The 25,137-nt window shown below is 35.4% G+C and overlaps 1 protein-coding gene across 1 annotated transcript; it reads right to left on the reverse strand.

The window, feature by feature from the left end:
- Positions 1–3,801: 3,801 nt before the first annotated feature.
- IFNGR2 (interferon gamma receptor 2) lies at positions 3,802–25,103 on the reverse strand. The gene is made up of 7 exons (XM_031959346.1): positions 24,626–25,103; positions 20,637–20,769; positions 15,017–15,210; positions 12,757–12,896; positions 10,760–10,919; positions 10,033–10,187; positions 3,802–4,544 (listed from the first exon to the last, which is right to left on the reverse strand). Exons 1-7 carry the CDS (start codon positions 24,723–24,725, stop codon positions 4,398–4,400), a joined length of 1,029 nt encoding a protein of 342 aa, XP_031815206.1. The 5' UTR covers positions 24,726–25,103; the 3' UTR covers positions 3,802–4,397.
- Positions 25,104–25,137: the final 34 nt, after the last annotated feature.

Below are 25,137 nucleotides of genomic sequence, written 5' to 3' on the forward strand. Positions count from 1 at the left end.
AAAAGAATATTGAGACCACCAACAGGAGATCTTTCCTGAGACATCCAATAATTGTTTATATATATAAATGGATCCTTCAGCACATACAGGATAAAATAGCCTTAACCTAGTTTTACTCCAGTAATTGTCCCAATGGAGCTTTAAAACTCCCCAAATAATATTAACTACAAGCCCAAGAAATTTTACTTCCCATAACAAATCCCATTAACCAGTTTCAAATAAATTCCCAACAGGTATTTACCATGACTTTATAGTGATAACAATAAGAAATGTGTCCCACACTGATACATTGTTGATGGAGCTGTGAACGAATCCAACCATTCTGGAGAGCAATCTGGAATTATGCCCAAAAAGTTATCAAACTGTGCATACCCTTTGATCCAGCAGTGTTTCTACTGGGCTTATACCCCAAGGAGATACTAAAGAAGGGAAAGGGACCTATATGTGCCAAAATGTTTGTGGCAGCCCTGTTTGTAGTGGCTAGAAGCTGGAAACTGAGTGGATGCCCATCAATTGGAGAATGGTTGGGTAAATTGTGGTATATGAATGTTATGGAATATTATTGTTCTGTAAGAAATGACCAGCAGGATGAATACAGAGAAGCTTGGAGAGAATTACATGAACTGATGCTGAGTGAAATGAGCAGAACCAAGAGATCATTATATACGTCAACAACGATATTGTATGAAGATGTAATCTGATGGAAGTAGATTTCTTTGACAAAGAGACCTAATTCAGTTTCAATTGATCAATGATGGACAGAAGCAGCTACTCCCAAAGGAAAAAAACGCTGGGAAATGAATGTAAACTGTTTGCATTTTTATTTTTCTTCCCGGGTTATTTCTACCTTCTGAATCCAATTCTTCCTGTACAACAAGAAAACTGTTTGGATCTGCACACATACATTGTATCTAGGATACACTAGGACATATTCAACATATATAGGACTGCTTGACATCTAGGGGAGGAGGTGGAGGGTGGGAGGGAAAAATTGGAACAGAAGTGAGTGCAAGGAATAATGTTGTAAAAAAAAAATTACCCTGGCATGGATTCTGTCAATAAAAAGTTACTATAATAATAATAAAAAAAAAAAAAAGAAAAAGAAATGTGTCCCAGTAAGTTCACAACTCATCTTTCATATCTAAGTAGGCCGTTTCATAAATTGAACATTATACAAATCATTTTGCTTTAAATACCCAATACGTAGAAAAATTCCAAATTGCATATTGCCTATAACAGAAACATTTTCAAAAGGAAAAAGAAAAAAAAACCCTATTATTTTTCAGAAGTCCTTTAAAGGATGAACATAACCTCAGGGTACAATCAATTAAACTTATACAGAATATCCTAATACTACATAAAAGAATCCAAGAAGTTCTTAAAATATTAATTAAACTTTAAGAAATAACCTATCAAATTATAGATCACATTTATGACCATATTCCTAAACAAGGAAACCATTATGTACCTAAAGAAACAAATATTCAGTCAAATAACGTAAAAGTCAGCCTGTCCCTTTAAATCACAGTTGGCTCTTTTCTGCAGAGGTACAAGCAGCCACAACTTGATTTAAAAAAAAAAAAAGGCTGGAAAACACTTAGTTGAGGGGGTAGGGGAGAGGAGGGAGAAGGGAAGGCAAGCTAAATCTGCACAAAAGATTCCTTCCTGTTCCCCACTCAAGTTTCCCCACACAGAAATCCTTCTATTAAAAACTTTCCTTTTTCTCTTCCTACTAAACTCTTCCATTTCCCTCAGCTACATACCTTAAACAAATTCTAACAACCCTTCTAACTAGATGCTCCATTGCTAAAGTAGCAGGGGAGGGGGGTGTGAGTTGAATCTTTATCTTTGAAGACAAAAGATCCTCTCCTGTTTCTCTTACCCCCGCTTCTTCTCTCTCTTACTCTTAAAACCTTTCAAACCTACAACTGCTCCTACAAATCAATCTTTCATAAATCACCGTCATTTTCCTTTCCTTTTCCCTTCAAAAGTTTTAAGATACACAATACAGCGAATAGATAAATAACTCCATAAAACCCACATGTCCAGCAAAGCATAACTTACGATGTTAACAAATTATCCAGTGTTTCAGAAGGTAACAAACTGAATCAAACCAAATGCAGTTTTTTTAAAAAAGTTTTTCTTTCTTTTGCCTGAGTGTTTCAAGACCACTAGTATAAACTTCTTTTCCCCAAGTGGCTTCAATCAGATAAGATTTTATTGCTGTTACTCCTCTCTATCAGGCTTTGAAAACCTGCTTTTCAGGGAAAAACTTCCCTGCCAGTTTAAAATGGCCAAGCTTTTCTATTCTTTTACTTACAAATTAGTACAACAGGTTAAAAAGTTTAAAATCACAAGCAAATTTTTATACTAAGCACAGTTGTAACACTGAAATAACCAATTGCCAAATTTCTTAATCATTGTTCTTAAAACTTAACAGAGCTCTTAAATTAACAAAACAGACAAGTCACAAACCACAGAACACACATCACACAGACATAGGTGACACAATTACAACATTAAACAAAACATTTAACATATTCAGACTAGAGGCTACCCAGAAACCATAAAATAGTCCTAAGGGAAGTTGTTGCAGCTCGTGCGTCTTTCCTCCCAGAATCCAAACGGCCCCAGTTTGGTACATTTCTCTACCTTCACAGAGAATGTCCAAATATAACCAGATAGTGCCAAAAGGCACTCAGAACCAGATAGACACAAGTACACTTAAACACAGAGACAGTAAACAAACAATTCCAGAACACAGAAGACAGATAATCCAACCAGGGTACTCCCATAGAGTCCTGTGGAAACTAGTAGGGGGTACTGATGCTGTGTCCCACATAGCCACCTATTATCCCAGAGTACTCACTCAAAGTTGAACCAGTTCCCAGAATATTCAAAGCCAATTAAGCTAATTCTTAAGTCTCACTTTCTCAGTCCACAGAAGGAGGTTACCTAGGGCTGAAGCCGAGGAACATCTTCTTGGTGGCCACCCCCTAGGGATGGTAACCCCCTTCACTCTCCAGGGAAAGGGACTGGCTGTCGAACAGAGCCAAAGTCAATCTCACTGGGGAGCCTCCAAATGAAGTATACCTAGATGAGAGAAAGTACAGGATAGCCAAAAAAAGAGTAAATTTTAGAGCGTTTATTGCTGGCCAGTGACTGAGCCCCCTAGAACCAAACTTGGGGAGTCAGCATGGAGCAGTTTCAGGGACACATATTTAAAGGAAAAAACCACCAAAAACACTCTGAAACATTTATCACACTAAAAATTCCATTCCCAGACAGGTGGTAAAAGTTATCACACTAAAAATTCCATTCCCAGATAGGCGGCAAGGGTTAACAAGGAGACAATATTTCTTTAAGCTTTATGCTTGTGAAGCAATCAAGGTCTTTGGTGATAAAGTTTAAGGCGTCACATCTGGGGTCCATGTGTGCCCACAATTGGAAACAGAAAATACCACCTGCGTTAGATAGGGAAAAGCTGGTAACATAGTTCTGACTACAGACAGAATTCAAACAAAGATAATATTTTCACAGTCTCAGGAGTATACGACAGGTTAGGGACAGCATCCATTTCAGATTCACATCTTAGGCAATGTTGTAGAACTCATATAAAATGTATAAATGTCGCCTAAAAATCCCAGTTTCAAAGAATCAACTCACAGACTTAATAAGTGGATGGATACCATACAGAAATTGCATCATGTGTAGATAAACTGAGGAATATAGCACAAGAAAAAGTTGAAACTTCAGGAAACATAAAATTACTTAAAGTATAAAGAAAAACACTTCACAGCATTTTTAAATAAAAGGTTTTCTAGTTTAGAAAATTTATATCTAATAATAAATATTTATTTACAAGATTAAATCATAACAAGACAAATTATCAAATACACAGTTTCATAGAGGCACCAATCAAAGAAGTTTTAGTGGTAGGAAATGCCTTAAAAACTCCTATAGTTCAATTCCATTTTAAGGATGAAGAAACTGAAGCAGAAAGAGGTGAAGAGACATATGATCATAATGAAATAATGGTATAAATGGAAACTGAAATCCTTCTCCTGTCTGTACTTCTTTCCATTACTATGCTGCCTCTCAATCAAGGTACAGTAAGCATGTAGAATATGCTTTAAGAGATCCTGTTAGTGTGTTTTCTGAGTAATGTTTGTGAAGTATCCATCTTGTTTTTTGTAGGCCAGGAAGATATTTTCCACCTGAGTGTTCACTGAAATGCCAGTAATGCATATTTAATAGTGTCCTCAGTTAACAAGGAAAATAAAACTTTTCCCAAGTACTGAAATATGGCATCTGTGATAGACAGAAATATGGGAAGTTGGTCTCTTGTAAAGTTTAGACAATTTATTGACTCTAGGTCATTTTTGCCCTTGGCTGGTTCAAGTGTTATCGCTTAAGTTATTGCTCAAATCATCTTGATTGTCTTCTTGGCAGGAAACAATAGATAAGGAAACACAGCAATCCTCTGCCGCTGAGCTGTTATTGTCCAGAGCCTCTAAAATAGGATCGTTGGGCTCCATTAAAAACTAAAAAGGAATAGAAACAAGGTCACGTTAATATATTAGATCCAAAGAAATTGGCTATGCACTATGCCCAGATTCTGTATTTTAAACAAGATTGATCAGTGTAAGTTATAGAATGTATTCTATGACTATATTACTAAGCTCAAAGCATTATAGAAAGCACCTAAAAAAAGTCTTCTAGTCCAATCTATTTTACAGACAGTAAATTTCAGAGCTAGAATTTAATTCCAAGTTGGCCGATTCCAAATCCAGAGTGAGCTGCTATATCATAGAGTCTACTGAGTCAGTGGGAAGCATATGTCTAAACAGGTAATGTACAAAAAGGGAAATGACTAACTTGAAATGCAATGAAAATACATTTTCCAACCTATCTATGAAAAATCAACAAATGAATACTATTTCAAAGGGTTTTTTCTACTTAGAGTTCTTTTCAGTATTAACTTACCAAGTGATTTATTTCATTCACACAGATTTGCAAAACACCTACCGCAAACTGATAAGTAATTAAATAAAATTATAATCAGACTATTTTGGCTTTTTACTATAAGCCACTCTCTCTCTTCATGGGCTTCTCTTAAGGTCTCTTAGTCAACTGGTGTACTGGAGCAAACAAAACTTGACTACATAATGCATCCTATAATGCCTGGATTCTGTAATTCTATAACCCTGTTCAAAGTATATATCTGGAACTGTTTGTTATTTATACTTTTGTTTGTTTTGTTTATTATTTGTTTGTTATTTATGCCAGCCCTCCTCTGTGATGTCAACAAACCAGTATTATTTATTTATTTTGGGGGGCAAGATTAAGTGATTTGGCCAGAATCACACAACTAGTAAGTATTGACTTCAGGGCTGTTGCTTTACCTACTGCTCCATCTAGCTGTCCCCTAATATTACTTTTTAGAGAATTTGTACATAAATACACATCTATACATATCTCTGCTGATAAATTAAGGCCTTTTTTCTCCAATATTAGAATCCTAGTGAAGTCTTTTCTCTGAGCCTCATAGTCCTGGCTATAATAGATGAGTATTCATACACAGACTATCAACAATAGCTGTAAACTGTTGAGTATGAATACCCCAAAAAGCATACCATTTCTCTTGGTCATGGAAAAATATATTTAGAAGATTATGAATACACCTTTAGGCATATTTATTTATTTAAATTTAAAGATTTAATTTATTTAAATAATTAAATATATCTTCATTTAAAGATATAATTTATGCCTTTTTGCCTTAAACCACAGTGGTGGGAAGATTTCTCCCTTTTTTTCAAAGTATGTTCATCAACTGAGAAGTACTTTTTTTTTATAGTGCTCTTAGTTCTTACAGATAACAGATTTCTTCATTTTAAGCAGACGTAAGATGAATTTTCCAATCACTGTCTTAGAATTCTTGAGAACTAGAAAACTGAAGTATCTATGCATTAGAGATAAGGACATTTATTGTATAAAAGAAAAAAATCTAGGAGCCATTATTGGAGGTACTAATATCTGATTCTGTCTTTCAACCCTTGACTAGGTGATCTGAAACTGAATTTATCTGTACTACCCAGATAAGATACCAGTAAGCATTTTGCCACCCAGTCTGTGATCCTGCAGCTCCTCACTAGTCTGCTGAGATGTCCTCTTTCTTACTAGCTAACCTAAGAGCAGAAGCCTCTGATAGCTGGCAGAAACCTAACCAGACAGACACTGAAACAAAAAATGCACAATACACTTTAAAATTTATTCTGCATTGTCAACATTTCCTCCATCATTTCTTAAGTTTAGATAATCAACAAAAACACACACAAAAAACACCATAAAAAAACAAGTCCAGATTTGTAGCATTTTCCAATTTCTGAAGTATAAATGCTTGCACTAAAAATTCAACAATTGGTTTTCATGCTGTAGTCCAAGACGGCTCCAGCATACCCTTGGGGGCATCCCATCTCATCTGTCCTCTTGAGACCCTTTCTAGCCTCAAAGGATATAATAAAACTCATATGAAATTTATGTATGTATCTAAGTTATATGTATATGGTCTGTTTTTTTTTTTTTTTTCTTTCCAGGACCTTAGCTGAAAAGTTACTCATTTAGATTAATGGATTAATATGAAAATGAGAATCTGAATAATTTCAATGTTGAGTTATTTCCTGGAATCTCCTGAAACAACCCTGAGTCATTTGGTAAAAGGTGTTATTTAAATAGTATCATCTTGCCAAACAATTTACTGGATGAAAACTAGATAGGAAGAAATGATATAAATTGGGAGAGACGCCTATCTAATTATATCATTGAACTCATATGTACATTTCTACTCTATTGCTCATTTTTTGTCAAATCAATATAATTTTTGTTAGATGGCATTTCCTTCAGTGATGTATTATCTTTCACTAAAAAGATTTTAGTAAATAATTAGTTGGCGATTACAACTTTCTGTGTTGCTATATTTGAAGTATGACAAGAATTTAACTGGTTCTTAAACCTCTCGCAGCTTTGATAGTAGTTTGATAACTTTCCTATAAAAGCTTTCATAACAGTTTTTATTTCTTGTTTTTTTTTCTGAGGCAATTGGGATTAAGTGACTTGTCCAGGGTCACACAGCTAGGAAGTGTTAAGTGTCTGAGGTCATATTTGAACTCAGGGCCAGTGCTCTATCCACTGCATCATCTAGCTGCTCCTCACGACAGTTTTTAAATCTACAATTCAAAAGCAGTGCAGTAGATGGTGCAGTAGAGAGTGTAGTATGCTTGGATATGTCTGCTATCTCAAATAGCTGAGTAACCTTAGGTATTTCATTTAGTCTCACTGAGTCTCAGTTTTCTATAAAATATAGGGATCAGATTCGATAATAATATCCCTCTCAACTCTAAATGTATAATCTTTTAAGAACAAAAATATAATCACCTTAGACTATGTGAATAATCTATAGAAACAGTTTCATCTACAGATCTGAAGCTTTTATATATACACACACATACACACACACACCTCACTAGGGATACCAATGACTTTCTTCATCTTCATTTTTTCTCCCTTTCTTTGGAATCTTCTATAATTAACAAATTTCCCTACCTATTAAATGCCTTCTCATACTCTCACCATCTTTTTGCACTCTAAGAAACTTGCCTTCTTTCCCTTTGCTCCATAAGTCATTCTATTTTTAGATACACTCTTCTATAATGAGTGTGTGTTGTTCCATGCCCTGATATAATGGGTCATTAAGAGGAGAAAGCTGCTTGTCCATTTACTTATTTGCTCTTTGTCACCATTTCCTAATCCTTTGTTGCCAACAATTTCTACTTTTGAGGTTATCTCTGCTGGATCACCTTCCCCAGATGTTTGTCACAATTAAATACAAGCTCCTGGGTCATTCTCCCTTCTTTCTCCAGGAATTTAGTATCTGGTTTTACAGTCTTTCTCCATCCCAGTCCTTGCCTTCACTAAACATACTGGTGTCCTTTCAAACACTACCTTCACCACCTCCTCAACTGCTATGACCTGCTCCTTCAGTTTACTTCAGTCACACTCAGAAACTGTCATACTCTTGATCCTGATCAACTTCCACTTCTATGAGCCAAAACTCTGAAATTTCTCTAGGACTACAAACTTCCTTTCATCCTCTTCTTCACTTTTAAACGTACTCATATTCAATATGACTTCAAATCGTACCACCCCTCCATTAACCAGGCCTTGCTCTTACTGCAGTTTCTTATTCTCCTGGTCTTCATTCTGCAATTATCCAGTTCAATTATATGTTGTCTTCTACTACTGAAGCCTTTGCCCACCTTGTCCTAGTCACCATTTGTGCCTTGTCAAAACCCAATTCTAAGTCATCTCCACTGTTCATCTTTGATGCTTATACTTCAGTGCTTCATATTACTGGATCGCAGAACTGCTAATGGTATATATCTTGTTTGTACATAATTATTTGCATTAGATTATGCGCTCCTTGGGGATGTGGGAAAATGGTGATACTGATGCATTGTTGATGGAGTTGTGAAATGATCCAAACATTCTGGAGAGCAATCTGGAACTATGCCCAAAGGGCTATAAAACTGCATATCCTTTGATCCAGCAATGCCATTGTTGGGTCTGTATCCCAAGGAAATCATAAAAAAGGCAGAAGTGTAGAGGGATGAAACTCTTGAGTTCATGCACTGAGATCCAGACAACTGAGCATTTAAGGCTAATTACCAATTGGACAATATTCTATAAGCATATACTCGGAAAATGGCCCTTCCCACTATTCTGTGCTGGCTCAATAATTGATGTATACAGAGAACTGTAGGAGGGACTAGGGGGTAGAGTAAGACTAGCCAGGGTCACTTTAGCAGTAGATGAGGAAGAAGGAAGTTTGTGGAGATTCTGTTTCCATCCAATTCACTCCTACCTCTAAAGACCAAGAATAAAGACGAAGGACTTTTGCTTATCCTGACTCCGGCTGATTCTAAGGTATCCAGGATGCTAAAGTGGTCATCACACTTTTAACTCATTTAACTCATCTTTGCTCCATTATCTTCAACTGTAAAAGTGGGATAACAGCATCTCCCTTGAGATATTAATAGCAAGTTCTATGTAAATGCTATATATCATCATCATCATTAAGTATAAATATATGAATAATTTAGTAATATTTCTTGAAGATCCTTAATAAAACTTGATAGAATAATTTAATTTGATATAGCCATACTAAGTATGCCTATAAAGGAATAAGATAGGGTCCATAACTGGGAAAATCTAATTTTTTTATGAGTGGATTTCATATATACAAGTGATGTTTATATTCCTTTCAGATGCAAAATAATAAAGCCTATTGACCTTAAACTTTGGAGGAGGAAGTTATCTGCCTGCTTTTCTGCTTACAAGTATTTTTTCCCTAGTCTGAAATAGTGTAATACAGAAATGGAAAGAATTTAGGTCAGAAGTAAGGAAGATAGGGAAAGGGTTATTATGGTAGGGATGTCTTCTAAGTAATCTATGTCTTTCAAAGGAAAGTACTTTTCCTGAGTATTCCATGGGATGCCTGCCTGATAAATTTACTGATTGAGGTTTTAGATTCTTTCAATTTTCTTATATTCTGTTTTAGTCTTCCGTAGTTTTGTTTAATGCAGAATAGCAATATTAAAATTTTTACAAATATCAAAGGCCTTCTCATTCCATGTATCCCCCTCCCCCTCCTCCAGGGCTTGTCTTATAAGCCATTTCTCCATATTCACTACCAATCTTTATAATATAATTAGGCATTTACCAATTTAGGCATTAATAATAAATAGAAGGATCCTACCTCTAGGTCATTTCAGGTTTAAAATGGAATGGCACTACATTAAAAATCACTATCTAATTTCCTCTTTCTATCTTCCCTCTTCTCTTCCTCCAACCTCTGATCTAATTTTTTTCCTTTTCTGGCTTATGCCATTGTTTCAGATTGATCCTGTGGACAGAAAATCTGTAGACAGTTAAATAGCTTCTCTTTCTGTCACTGTTTTGAATTTATGTACATACCTCTTTTATTTGGGGTGGGATTCCTGGAGGAGAATGAAAGTATGACTTTATCAGGCCTTGGGATTTCTGTGCCAGAATGTAACAACCCAGGACCAGAAAAATCAATACAAATATTCCCAAAATTGTTATCATGACTTGTTGAAACTTAGCTGAAGCTGTAAAAATCAAAGAGAATTAAAAAAAAAAATATGTCACTGAGAGCATGAGCTAAATATCTGTGAATCTTTGTATTCAAATATTAGCTTAAAATCTATCTAGAATTCATTTTTTGGTTTGTTTTTTGGTAGGCAATTGGGGTCAGACGACTTGCCCAGGGTCACACAGCTAGTAAATGTTAAATACCTGAAGGCAGATTTGAACTCAGATCCTCCAAACTCCAGGGTTGGTGCTCTATCCACCATGCCATCTAGCTACCCCCAATATTCCCTTTCAAATAAAACAAATAGACATAGTCTTCTAACACTTATCAAAAAGTAACAACCTGTTTCTATAATTTGTGAGTTTGTAGTGTGGAGCTACAATTCAAATCCTAGCACATTTTTCATTTCTTTAGTATAATGTTCTACTCTTACTGTTTTTCTTCCCTCAAAATGAAAAGAAATATCTTTTATCTTCATCATATTCAACACTTGGAATTCATGCTTAAAAAGTTTTTCTAGTCTGTTTTAAGTTTTATGCTACTCTGAAAGAATACAAAGAACCTATGCATTCATAAACCCGTACATACCTGCAAACGAGATTTCGAGGCAAGATGTGTTACTTAGCTGCCCAAAGAGAGGGTCATTCAGATGGGAGGGATTCAATTTTGCTTGTACTTGTAAACAATATTCACTTGGGATTTTTAAGTCATTCAGCTCAATGGACTGGCTTGGGAAAGGACCCTTGACCTATTAGAAAAACATCACATGACTAGTCCTGATGGATCAGGCCATCCTCAGCAACAAGATCACCCAAATCATTTCTAATGGAGCAGTAATGAACTGAACTAACTATACCCAGAAAAAGAACTCTGGGAGATGACTAAAACCATTACATTGAATTCCCAGTCCCTATATTTATGACACACCTGCATCTTTGATTTCCTTCACAAGCTAATTGTACAATAATTCAGAGTCTGATTCTTTTTGTACAGCAAAATAATGTTTTGGTCATGTATACTTATTGTGTATCTAAGTTATATTTTAATATATTTAACATCTACTGGTCATCCTGCCATTTAGGGAGGGTGGGGTGGGGTAAGAGGTGAAAATTGGAACAAGAGGTTTGGCAATTGTTAATGCTGTAAAGTTACCCATGTATATATCCTGTAAATTAAAGGCTATTAAATAAAAAAAAAAAAAAATAAAAAAAATAAAAAATAAAAAAAAAATAAAAAATAAAAAAAAAAAAAAAAAAAAAAAAAAAAAGAAAAACATCACAAACAAATTATTGGGATCTCTCATGCTTTAGCTTTTATTAGAGGGAAGATCTATATTATTTTTCATTCTTTGGAATATTTTCTCAACTTCAAAATTCATGTACCAAAGAAAGAGAAAAAATGGTAGTTTTTGTTTAAAAAAATACAGAAGAAAGGAAAAGGAAGTGTAGATGCAGTCACAGATAAGCCGAAAAGTTTTATTATCATGTTAAAAACAAAGTAACAAGTTTATTTTCACAATACTCTGTTTTGTAATAGTAAGCTGTTTATTTTTGTTTATGTCTTAAGTTCAGAATAAAAAGCACTATAATTTTTTGGGGAAAATTACTTCAATGTATTAATCAAAATTTGGATGTTCCAATTGATAAAATGTTATGAATGAATATAGAAGTATTTTCACACTTCTCTGAAAACTGGCAAATCTGAACACAAATATATCTAAAATCAAGAGATATTCATGATTTTAGAATACATTTTTATGGATAGCTTTTGTTTTTACATCACCTAAATTTTCTCCTTTCCCAGAGATATTTTAACAGAGGTTTTGTTTTTTCTCTCATTTTCAAGGTTTGAGGGTTGGGGAGGTAGAAAGGAGTGGAGAAAGAGAGAGGCAGATTTTTGCTAACTAAAAACTAAAATACAATTGAATAACAATGATTTTGAAGGTGAATAAAAATGAAAGGATACATCTCTTCTTTCCTTTCAATGTAAGCATTCTATCATCACTTAGCCCCTGTTGTTTCCCTTTGGATTTTTTGATAGTAACTTAGTTTGATGCTTTTTATTATATATTCACAGGAGTATATGTGAGAGAACCAGGCTTCTTTGCAATCTTTCATATAGTCATCATAACTAAAAGTTGATAAGCAATGTAATTTCCATGCCAATACAGACTTGTGAAGATTTGATTTGCTAATATCAGTTATTCAAGTGGGTCTCATTATATGGGCTAGAAAAATCATAAAGCTGTGTATTCCTTAAAAAAGTTTCTACAAGACTTCCTACTAATTCTTACAGAAGTTTCCTTTGATGCTTGAATTATAAGGAATTTTTTTTTAAATGTTAGAATAAAACAGCCATTAAGACTATCTCTAATCTCAAATAGCAAAATAATAAGAGGGCAACTTTAACTGATATTGCTAATGAAGTAAAAATCATTTTGCCTTATTCATCATGAACTATATGACTGATGACAACAAAATGTCACCCGTTGAGAATAAGAATAGGAACATTTATTTTGCTTCTTAGTAGAATATGAAATGAAAAAGGAAAAAAAAAAACAAGCAAATAAGAAAAAATACTCTTGCCTTTTTTTCTCCTTCTTTCTGCCAATAATGGACAATATAATCAAATTTATCAGGTTCTACTTTGAAAGGAGGCTTAAAGTTGATGATAAGAGAGCCATCAAGTGAAGTCACAACCACATCTAATGGAGGTCCTAGTGTTGCTGAAATTGAAAGAATAAATCAAATTTTAAGATTAACAAAAGAAAATATGATTTTTAAGCCTTTAAACATATCTGTTTCTACATTTGGTATAATGTAACAAGGAAAAATACAAATTTAAATGCCAGAGAATATAATAATGGTTAGCATTTGTATATCACATAATAGTTACAATGACTTTAAAAAAATTATTATTTTAACTTCATAGCAACCATTCATATCTTGCCTTTACTTAATTTTTTTTTTGATGAGGCAACAGAGATTAAGTGAATTGCCTAGAGTCACACAGTTAGGAAGTATTAAGTGTCTGAGTCCAGACTGGAACTCAGGTCCTCCTGACTTTTGGGTTGGTGCTCTAACCACTGCACTACCTAGCTCCCCTTTGTCCTTTATTTTCAAAAAGGACCAAGAACATCATAGATGATGTCTTGACTTGCACGTGAATTGGATTTAAGTAAGACAGAGTTGCACAAAGTTGTCTGTCTCACTTTCTCTTCAAGACTCATCAATGTCCAGTGGCAGGGCAAAAGCCAAGGTGATTGGCAATGGCCTGGGATGCACTGGGTGACCTTGGTGTTTTTAATGCTCTAAGTGCTCTGTAGCACTTGTTTTAGCCACCTCCATGGCTGTTGGAACAAATTGTTTTCATCCACCCATTCTACCAGGGAAAGTCTTTACATGCTTGGGACAGATAACCCTCCAATTCACTGACAGGTTTGAGGCCTGATGGTTGCCTTCAACCTGATTCAATCTGTCAGCCAAGACACTTTGCCCAGGTATAGCCAATGTGCATGCTACAGCTTCCTGGAGCCATAGGTGAGAGTTGAGTGAATCAGGTAGACAAAATATAAGGAAAGGATCAAAGAGAGGTTTCCTCAATGCAATCAAGAAGCCTGAAGCTTCCAAAAAAGGGTACGAACAGTAAGCATGTCCCCTATCCAGAGTAGGATTAGTCAGCTTTTTACAGGTCCTCAACAAAACCTATCTTTCTGAACTATCACAATGGCAAAAACAGGATTCAAATCCAGGTATTTTAAGTGGAAATCTAATATTTTTTTTCTGCTACATCATAGCTGCCTGGCCATTACTTAACATCTGTAGACCTCAGTTTCCTCATTTTAAAATGTATTTTGTAATTCATGACACATTGAATGAAGAAGCAGATATGAAGAACTTACTATGTGTCAAGTACTATGAACTGGGATCTGCTTATCTCAGAGAAAGATGGTGGAGAAAGTCCATTGTAAACTACAAATGACTATAGAAATGTGAGTTAAAGGCTGACCAAGGCTGAGGAGGTTCTCTGACTTGCCAAAAAATAATGGGTTTTGTACACAGCTATTATTCAGAGTTTGAATCTGTAACTTTAACTGTGACATCATTTGCCTCCAAACCTAATTGAACTGATGAGAAATACTTCTATGAACATAAGGTTTTTTCAAAATCAGAATCTGCCCTCACTGGCCAAATTCCCATTAGTTTAGTTTATTGCTGTCACTGAAAAAGAAAAATATTTTAATATACTTTCACATAGACACCTAGGTATTAACAGATTGATTGCCAATGTACAGTGTTCAAAAAGTAAAGTGACACATTCCAGCTTGCATTGGAGATGGACTGTGAACATGGATTACAGTCAAAATAAAGGCTTAGGTGAATAAAATTTAGTAGTATAAATGGATTAGAAAGGCCTAGATAGAGGCAGAGTGGTTTTGAGACTCTACTAATCTCTCCTGTTAGACACTAAACAGTTTTAACTAGTTGTTAAATCCACTGGGATTAACATTAGTTCCATACAATTGATAAACCTCTATATTCCTAGATGAGTTGGTCCTTATATACCAGACTTAGTTTGCAGCGCAAACAACATTCTACTGTGTTTCCAATAGAGTATTGAAACTGTCACGGTTTATTCTCAGTGGTCTAAAATTCGAAAATGACTGTGAATAGTATTTTTAGTTGGCATAGGTTTTGAGTTGGATACTTACTCTCTCACAAAAGTAAAAATAGAAAGTAGAATATAGAAGTAGAAAAATAGAAAGAAAACCTGGAAGCTGGAGAAATAATTTTTTACTTCTAGTTGCTAAAATAAAGAGGAAAAAAGATATTAAAAAGTTCTTACCATTTCGGAAATGCTGAAACCAAGGAGCCAATGCCCAATCAGAATCTAACTCTCCTAGTTGAGCTTTAACACGTAAAGAAATATTGAAATAATGTGGAAAACATGAAGAATCATGGGCTGCTGTGAAGTTACATATTGATTCTGCAATTCTAGTACAATTAACACATGTCATAGTGCTCCAATTGTTCTTGAGGCTATGGGGAAAAAAGCATTTTCAAATCAGTGCTTTCTTCTTACATTACTATCTAAAATACAATTTTCTCAGAAATGCTTTCTTCTTTTTAAAATCTTTTTTTTTTATTTGTATCTTTTATTTTATTCTACTTCCTCTTTCTTTCCTCACTTCCCTGTCTAGTGAGTTATCTCTTCTACTTCTATATTTTAAAAAGAGAAAAAAAGTTTAGCAAAATGAGCCAACATAATCATATACAACATTATGTACTCACTTATGTCCTATACTGGACATTGTCATAGCCATGTTTATTGTTTTTCCAATTTGCTTACTTCACTCTGAATCAATTCATATGTCTCCCCATGTTTCAAATCCTTTAATTCCATGTTTCACACATTATCTAAAGAATTAGTACGTTATTGGGGAAAATATGCTAAAGTGTTCAAGCTCCAATACTGGGGAAAAGTATGTGTTTATGTAGTTTATATAAATGTATATGCATATGTATATATGTGTATTTATATTTATATTTAATAGCACAACAGCCTTTTATAGGCACACTTTGGAAACACATTCTATAACCTTCTTAGGAGCACAGTGTATAACATATTGGGCCTGGAATCAGGAAGGTCTAAGTTTAAATCCTGCCTTGGAGACTTAATTAACCACTGTCTACTTTAGTTTCTTCAATTATAAAATGGGGATAATAATAACACCACCCTCCCTAGGTGGTTGTGAGGATCAAATGTGATAATATTTGTAAGAAACACTTAGTATGCTGCCTGAAATAATAATGCTTATTTCATTCCCTTGTCTTTCCATCTACCTTATGTATAGTGAACACAATTAAATGCAAACATAGATCATACCAAACACAAAATAACTTCTCAAAGATGAAGCCCTTGGGCTGCTAGCTTTGCTCCCTTTCACTGTCTATCACAGTTAAGTGTATAGCATACATTCACAGCAAAGACAAGTAAATTTATACCTAGAAATACCCTCACAGACATGCATAAAAAAGTTAGCCTCAATGAGATCAAGAGAAGAGTCTTTGATAATGGTGTCAAAGGTAGATAATTTTGGTCATGTATTATTACTTCTAGTAGAAAAAGTAAAGTCAGAGAACTTTGTGATATTTGGAGGGAAGAGAAGGCCAGGGGGAATAAAAGGGTAATGATAAAGCTGGTACCTTAGGCAAGTACTTCACCAAAGAGCATATTTCTGAACTGGCCACAGGTCATGTTTCTTAAATACTTAAAGTTCCTGATACTAAATTCAGACTAAATGCAATCATATCACAACTGATAGTCAGATACACTGACAAAATGTACACACCTTGCACTTCAAGGAAACAATAAAACACTCTCACCCCTACCCCACACAACAAGAATAAGAGAACTGGGAACTGTGGTCACTGACAGTAACATTCTGACAGTAAGTTAGAGGGCTCCCAAACCACAGAGAAAAACAATGAGTGCTTCGTAATCAGAAGGCCTCCAACCCAAGAACTGACAACCTCTGACCTGTGGCTGAACACATGAGAAAGATCTCTGCCTCAAACACTACTACATTGTAGGGAGTTCAAAACAAATCATCTCTGCTTGCTTAGAAAAAAGTGTTTTAAGTAAGAATGCTGAAAAATGATGTTTAAAAATTTGACTATCTCAAAAGTCCAATTTAGGAATTAAGTCTAGAAATATGAATAGATGAAAGAAAATATCAAATACACTGAAAAAGTACTATGGGTTTAAAAAAAAAAGGCAATGGATAAATCCTAACAAAAACCAGTAACTCCACAATAGTTATAAACTGAACCTTGGAAGAAAAAAAAAATCACTGTCATGAGGGATTCAAGAATAGCTAAAAGAAATGAAATTAGAGATTTTAAAAAAATGCTATGTTCATTTCTTTTTTCTGTTTTTTTTTTCCCCTCTCCTATGGTTTTTCCCTTTTGATCTGACACAGTATTGCTGCTAACATTTAAATTCAGGTTTTCTTAACTCCAAGTCTATCACTCTCTCCACTGTGTAGCTTTTTTTATGTTTAACATCTATGAAAATATAAAAATCACTGGTACCTTGTTGTTGGGCAACTGATTTTTCCATGGAATTAGTCATATATCCCCCCTTTTTTTCTCCATTAATTTCACAGAAATTCAATTGTTTTTAGTTACTTCTTGATATAAAAAGCTGTTTTTAAAGAATTTCCTTTTTAAAATTATAAACATGATAATTATTAACAAAAGCTTTTATTATTAATACCAAGCATTTATATAGCATTTTAACACTTGAAAAGACTTACAAATATTATCTCATTTGAGCTTTACAACAACCATGGGAGGTAGATGCTATTATTATCCCCATTTTAAAGATAAGGAAATTGAAGCTGAGAGCAATTAAGTGATTTACCCAAAGCTACTTTTGAACTTGGATATTCTGGCTCCAGGCTCAGTGCCCTAACTATTGTGCCATCTTGCTCCTGGGTGGTAATGCAACTTTTTTTTTTTTAACATTTAAGAAAATGTCTTACAAGAAAATGGATCTCCAAAAGGTATGAACAGATAATTTTCAAATGAAGAAATTAAAACCATTTCTAGTCATATGAAAAGATGCTATAAATTACTATCGATCAGAGAAATGCAAATTAAGACAACGCTGAGGTACCATTATACACCTCTCAAATTGGCTACGATGATAGAAAAAGACAATGATGAATGTTAGAGGAGATGTGGGAAAACTGGGACACTAATACATTTTTGGTGGAGTTGTAAACTGATCAAACCATTCTGGAGAGCAATTTGGAATTATGCCCAAAGAGCTATCAAACTGTGCAAACCCTTTGATCCAGTGGTATTTCTACTGGGCTTGTATCCTAAAGAGATCATAAAGAAATGAAAGGGACCCACATGTGCAAAAATGTTTGTGGTAGCTCTCTTTGTAGTGGCTAAAAACGAGAAACTGAGTGAATGCCCATCAGTTGGAGAATGGCTGAATAAGTTATGGTATATGAATGTTATGGAATATTAATATTCTGTAAGAAATGACTAGCAGGATGATTTCAGAGAGGCTTGAAGAGACCTATACGAACTGATGCTGAGTGAAGTCAGTAGAACCAAGAGAACATTGTACACAGCAACAAGATTATATGATGATCAATTCTGATGGACATGGCTCTTTCCAACAATGAGATGATTCAGGCCAGTTCCAATATTATTGTGAAGAAGAGAGCCATCTGCATCCAAAGAGAGGACTGTGGGGACTGAGATCACAACATAGCATTTTCATTCTTTTTGTTGTTGTTTGCTTGCATTTTGTTTTTTCATTTTTTTCTTTTTGATATGATTTTTCTTGTGCAGCATGATATTTGTGGAAATATGTATATGTTTAACCTATATTGAGTTACTTGCCATCTAGAGGAGAGGGTAAGGGGAAGGGAGGGAAAAAATTTAGAGCACAATATTTTTTAATGATGAATGTTGAAAATTATTCATGTATATACTTTTGAAAATAAAAAGCTTTAATTAAAAAAAAAAAAACCTTGATTTAACACTCAAACATTATTGGGAGTTGTACAGACTATGCCACTAATGTAAAAATAAAGTTTTCAGAAAAGAAAAAAAAAAAGAAAGTGGACCTCCTTTTCTTTGTTGAAATAGAAAGCTATGGGAACAGAATCTTGTTTATGCTATCAGACTCTAGTGATACACTGGTTAGAGGATTACATAAGTGAAAAGCTTTATAAACCTTAAAAAATGCTATATAAAAGCAAACTCTTATTATTGTTATTATTAACATTATATATCACTAAAATATTTTTACAAGAACTATTGTAGATGGAGAATGATGGCTAACTGGGGTAAAGAAGTTTTGAGTTTCTCTTTCCTAAGTTCCATATAAGTTCACTCCATACAAGTTCAAATCTGGACTCAAACATTTACTAGCAGTGTGCTCAGTTTCCTCATCTGTAAAATGGGGATAATAATAGCATCAACCTCCTAGAATTGTTGTGAGGATCAAATGGAATAATATTTGTAAAGCAATTAGCATGGGGCCTGCACATGGTAGGCTTTGAAGAAATGCTTTTTCCTTTCCTTTCTCTTTCATCTCTGACAATGCATTGAGATTTGTAATCTTTTTCCTACTATTGATCTGCTGATGAAATGAACTAAATATTGAATTTTTTCTCCTCAAGTCTTTATCTGTTCATTGAAGACCAAATAAGAAAAAAAATACTTATACAGTAATAAAAGAGCTTTTAGCAAAAAATTTTCTAATGATGAGAGTTATTTAAACTCTCTTAAACATGGAGCTGTTGGAGGAAAGGTTTGAAATTTCATTCTTTGGAGAATTAAAATATCTATCTGTATATGTGCATAAATATAGATAATATATAATGTATATAAACATACACACATATACATACACTCATATAACTAATAGATATTCATATGTCAGTCAGTCAACTAGCATTCATTACATACTTACACTGTTCCAGGCATAGTTCTAAGTGATATGGATACAAAGAAAGGCAGAAGATTGTTTCTGCTCACAAAGGACTCATAGTCCAATGGGAAATACAGCTTACACACAGCTATGTACATACAGGACAAATTGGATATAATCTCAGAGGGAATGAACCAGCATTAAGAGGAATTGGGAACAAAAGTGGGACTTTAGCTGAGACTTGAAGTTTTGAAACCAGGGAAGCCAAGAGGTGAAGATGAGCAAGGGAAAAGTTCCAGACACTAAGTAAGATAAATAATCTGCCCAGTATGGATCTTTCTTAGAAGAGGCAGCATGATCTCATATTAATAGTGTTAAGGTTTTAAAACTGTCCTCCAATATACTATTGAAACCAATAAAAAGTACTGTAGATTGTATTTTTTCTTTAAAAAAAATTAATAATGGCTTTTAATTTTTAAAATACATACAAAGTTAGTTTTCAACATTCACCTTTGCAAAACCCTGTGTTTCAAGTTTTTGCCACTCCCTCCCCTAGACAGCAAGCAATCCAATATATGTTAAACTCCTGCAATTCTTCTATACATATTTCTACATTTAAATAGATAGTATTTTTGTTGTCATTTTTCAATTTCATGTTTATCTTTTTGCGACACCATTTGGGGTTTTTCTTAGCAAAAATATTAGAGTGGCTTGCAATGGCAAACCTTTCTCCAGCTCATTTTACAAAGAAGAAATTAAACAGGATTAAATGACTTCCCCAGGATCAAAAACTTGACCCCATACACTTGCATACTTACATTATTTGTGCATTTAGAAACGGTAAGTATCCAAGGATCAAATTACTTGGCTCTGTATCCTTGTACACTTAAAAATAATGTCTGAGAAAAAATTTGAACTCAGGAAAAAGAATAGTCCTGATTCCAAACTTACTCCTCTATTCACTGTGCCACCTTGTTGTACCACAAATGTTAGATAATGTACTTACAATTTATACTCCACGCTGTATAGGACTGGGCCTGTTAGATTGCTTATGGGGACAGGATCCCATCTCAGAACTTGCTCTAAATTATAGAGGTGAATTCTCAAGTTTTGTGGAGCTGATAGTCTGGTAAGTGGTTCTTTAAAAGAAAAGAAGATTATCAGGTTATTAAAATTTTTATATGCACTCACTTCATACACAGCACCAAACATCATGATCTGTTTTATATCTTTTTTTAATGAGCAGTCTTTGGCAATCAATCAATTGATTAACAAACACTACTGAAATGTGAGACTAGAAAATCAAAACAACGTTTCTAAGATACAATGCAAAAGACAATGTATGTTTTGAGAAGATTTTCAAGTTGAAATGATATGTAGGTTCTCCTACTTGAGATTCCATATGAGATATGGGTCATGTGAGGGGTACAGCTTTGAAAGCAGATTTTTCCTACAAAAAGCTTAATGTCTGATCAACTGACAGATTTACATTCCATATAAAGAAAATTTTCCTATAAATAAATCAAGTAAGCAAGAAGTTATTGTTTACTACATGCCAAACACTAAGATATAAAATTCATTTACAGATAAAGGCAAAAACAAAACAAAAGTCCTTAGTCCCTGTCCTCAAGGAACTTCCATTCTAAGGTGGGGAGTAAGAATTGTTCAAAAGTGAAACAGGCCTTTTAAAGATAGTTAGTTCCCATTCACTAAGGGTATCCAAGAAGGGCCTAGATGAGCAGTCTGGGAAATAAAAAGATTTCATGATGAAGAAGGTATTCATGCTGTGTTGGTATGTCCTGTATGTGTAAACATTCTGGCCTAAATAAGATGATATGTCATGTAAATAGAATTTCTTAGTATAGTAGGTTTGGAACAGTTTCCCTTTCTTTGCCTTTGTTTTTCCCTGGCATCAGGTAGCCCTTCCATTCAAACAGACAATCAATAAACATTTGTTAAGCACCTACTAAAGGGTAAGACTGTTCTAAGTAAGCATAGGAGAATACAAAAAGGAGAAAAAGACTGACTGCCTCTGCTCTCTCAAGGAACTCACAAGCTAGTGGGAGAGACAATATGGAAATAAATATATTACAGGATAAATAGGAACTAATTAAAAGAAAGAAAGCACAAGAATTAACAGGAGTTAGGGAAGGCTTCCTGTAGAAGGCAGGATTTCAGTTATGTCTGAAAGGAAGCCAGGAGGTAGAAATGAGGAGGGAGAGCATTCCAGGCCTGGAGGACAGCCAGAGAAAATGCCCAGAACCAAGAAACAGAGGGTCACCTAGTATTCAGTTCTGATGATTGGATAGAGAGCAGACTGATTATGTAGGGATAGTGTTCCTAGATAGGGAGCCCTGGGCAGTATACTTAGAAAGGCATAAGTTTCTTTCTTTCTTTCTTTTTTTTTTTTTTTATTATAGTAACTTTTTATTGACATAACCCATGCCAGGGTAATATTTTTACAACATTATCCCTTGCACTCACTTCTGTTCCGATTTTTCCCTCCCACCCTCACCCCCTCCCCTAGATGGCAAGCAGTCCTATATATGTTGAATATATCGTAGTATATCCTGGATACAATGTATGTGTGCAGATCCAAACAGTTTTCTTGTTTCACAGGGAGAATTGGATTCAGAAGGTAAAAATAACCCGGGAAGAAAAACAAAAATGCAAACAGTTTACATTCATTTCCCAGTGTTTTTTTTCTTTGAGTGTAGCTGCTTCTGTCCATCATTGATCAATTGAAACTGAATTAGGTCTCTTTGTCAAAGAAATCCACTTCCATCAGAATACATCTTCATACAGTATCGTTGTTGACGTATATAATGATCTCTTGGTTCTGCTCATTTCACTTAGCGTCAGTTCATGTAATTCTCTCCAAGCCTCTCTGTATTCATCCTGCTGGTCATTTCTTACAGAACAATAATATTCCATAACATTCATATACCACAATTTACCCAATTGATGGGCATCCATTCATTTTCCAGTTTCTAGCCACTACAAACAGGGCTGCCACATACATTTTGGCACATACTGGTCCCTTTCCCTTCTTTAGTATCTCCTCAGGGTATAAGCCCAGTAGAAACACTGCTGGATCAAAGGGTATGCACAGTTTGATAACTTTTTGGGCATAATTCCAGATTGCTCTCCAGAATGGTTGGATTCGTTCACAACTCCACCAACAATGTATCAGTGTCCCAGTTTTCCCGCATTCCCTCCAACAATCATCATTATTTTTTCCTGTCACCTTAGCCAATCTGACAGGTGTGTAGTGGTATCTCAGAGTTGTCTTAATTTGCATTTCTCTGATTAATAATGATTTGGAACACTCTTTCATATGAGTGATAATAATTTCAATTTCATCATCTGGAAATTGTCTGTTCATATGCTTTGACCATCTGTCAATTGAAGAATGGCTTGGTTTCTTATAAATTAGAGTCAGTTCTCTATATATTTTGGAAATGAGGCAAAAGGCATAAGTTTCAAAGCTGCCAAAAACTGCAGTTGTGTAGTACAGAAGCCCTGCAAAGGGGAGGGTCTCATTTTTAGCATATATCCCAGCTGACAATGACTAAAACAAACAGCTTTCTAACCAGTTGGGAGGGGCAGAGTCCAGTAGCAGTTTACTCTTGCTCAGACATTTTGGGGAGCACTGAAATTCAGCCCCGATTTTTGAGCTTCTTTTTCTCCTTTTTTGCTGAGGCATTTGGGGTTAAGTAACTTGCCCAGGGTCACACAGCTAGGAAGTGTAAGTGTCTGAGGTGAGATTTGAACTCATGTTCTCCTGACTTCAGAGCTGGTGCTCTCTCCACTACACCAACTAGCTGCCCCTCTTTGCATATATTTTGAAAATAAAAAGCTAATTAAAAAAAAAAAAAAAGAGTCCAGAGAGGTTAATGCTCATTAATACTGGAACTGGCATATATTGGTGGAGAAAATAATTGAAAAAAATTAGCATTTTCTGATGTAATGTGATATTAAAGGGGGCATTACACACACAATTTCTAGCAGAACCATTAGTTGTTTAAATGTTACATTAATTTCTATTTTACAGAAAGCAAACACATACTGGAAAAGTCAGAGGTTTATTTATTTTTATTTTTTTTTTGGCTGAGACAATTGGGATTAAGTGACTTGCCCCGGTCACACAGCTAGGAAGTGTTAAGTGTCTGAGACCACATTTGAACTCAGGTTCTCCTAACTTCAGGACTGGGGCTCTATTCACTTCACCACCTGGCTGCCCTGGTTAATTTTTTAAAATGAAGTTTTCTTTTGTTTTTCCTAACATTTACCATTTGACAGAAGGCACAAAGTAGTTTTTAGAAAGCAGGACTGGAAGTTAAGATGCAGGTTTAAATCTTGCCTCATATACATTCTAGCCCTATGATCCTAGTCAAATCATTTAACTTTTTTGAATCTCATTTTCCTCAACTGTAATATGAAGGTCTTGGACTAGAAGACTTTTAAGGTTCTTTCTGCTCTAAAATTATAATCTTCTGTATGTCTTTGTGACTCTAAATCCCACAGCAAAACTGGGATTACAAAATCAGATCTTCCTCCTAACTATTATATTAGGATTCTTTCCACTCATAAAAGAGTATAACCCAGAGGGTGGAGAGAATTGAACTTTTGAAATGCACCTCTCCAGCAAATGATCTGGAAATAAATATTGGATAAAAGAAATGTGTCAGACTCTGCTTCCTTTCTTCCTCCGGCCAATGAGGAAACGTCCCATTAAAATTACCTCAAGTAATTCTCTAGGCCTTCCAACATCCAAACCAGAAGAAAAAAGGCAATGGGGAAAGAGAGGTGATTCTCAGGAGCTAAAGCTGCCCAAGCTTAGTGGCCAAGCCGAACATCAATCAATAAACTTCTATTAAGCGACAGAGGTTCCTCTTGCTCTTCCCTTCCCCTCCCCTATTCCTTTCCTTCCCTTGCCCATCTCCTCTCCAAGCCAGCCTTCTTCCGGTGGAAGACTAGCTATCGCTTCCTTACCTGTAGGGGAAAATGACAAACCCAGGCAGCACCAGCAGTAGAGGATGAGGACCACTCGGAGGCCGGCTGTCAGGCCTGCCCAGCAGGCCCGAGGCTGCATGGCCCCCGAAGATGGCTCGGCTCGGCGGGGGCCTGGGCTCTAGCTCTTCCCGAGCTCTCTTCCGAGAGCTGCCCTCGCCGCTGCGTACTTGGCCATTGTCTCTCTGCAGGGTGCCAGATACCCAGGCCCCCAAACTCTACTTAGAAAAAGGGGCGAAGCCACCGGAACGGGGAAATGGAGAAGTGAGTGCTTCAGTCACCGCCTTCTCCACGTCCCCCCTGATCTGACGATTCCCGGACGGGCTCCGCCCTTTGGGGATTCCCTGGCTAGATTGGAAGCCCGCAGCTGCGCCCTACCTGGACGTGCCAGACCTGACTGGGTCAAAGTCTAGTCTACGTATAGAGGTGCCGGCTTCCCTCTCCCCTCCCCAAGCTGAGCCTGGGAGATAAGGAGAATCCAGGGGAGGAGGGGA

This window comes from Sarcophilus harrisii, chromosome 3 (genome assembly GCF_902635505.1).
Source record: "Sarcophilus harrisii chromosome 3, mSarHar1.11, whole genome shotgun sequence".
In the NCBI taxonomy this organism is placed as follows: Eukaryota; Metazoa; Chordata; class Mammalia; order Dasyuromorphia; family Dasyuridae; genus Sarcophilus; species Sarcophilus harrisii.

What these genes read in the sequence shown, in the direction of transcription:
- IFNGR2 (XM_031959346.1), bottom strand. Translation starts at nt 24,725, where the DNA reads ATGCAGCCTCGGGCCTGCTGGGCAGGCCTGACAGCCGGCCTCCGAGTG. An exon ending in AGAAAGAAGGAGAAAAAAAG is followed by an intron (nt 10,920 to 12,756) that starts GCAAGAGTATTT and finishes TTTTTCTAATAG; the next exon opens with GTCAAGGGTCCTTTCCCAAG. An exon ending in CCTCGAAATCTCGTTTGCAG is followed by an intron (nt 10,188 to 10,759) that starts GTATGTACGGGT and finishes TGATTTTTACAG; the next exon opens with CTTCAGCTAAGTTTCAACAA.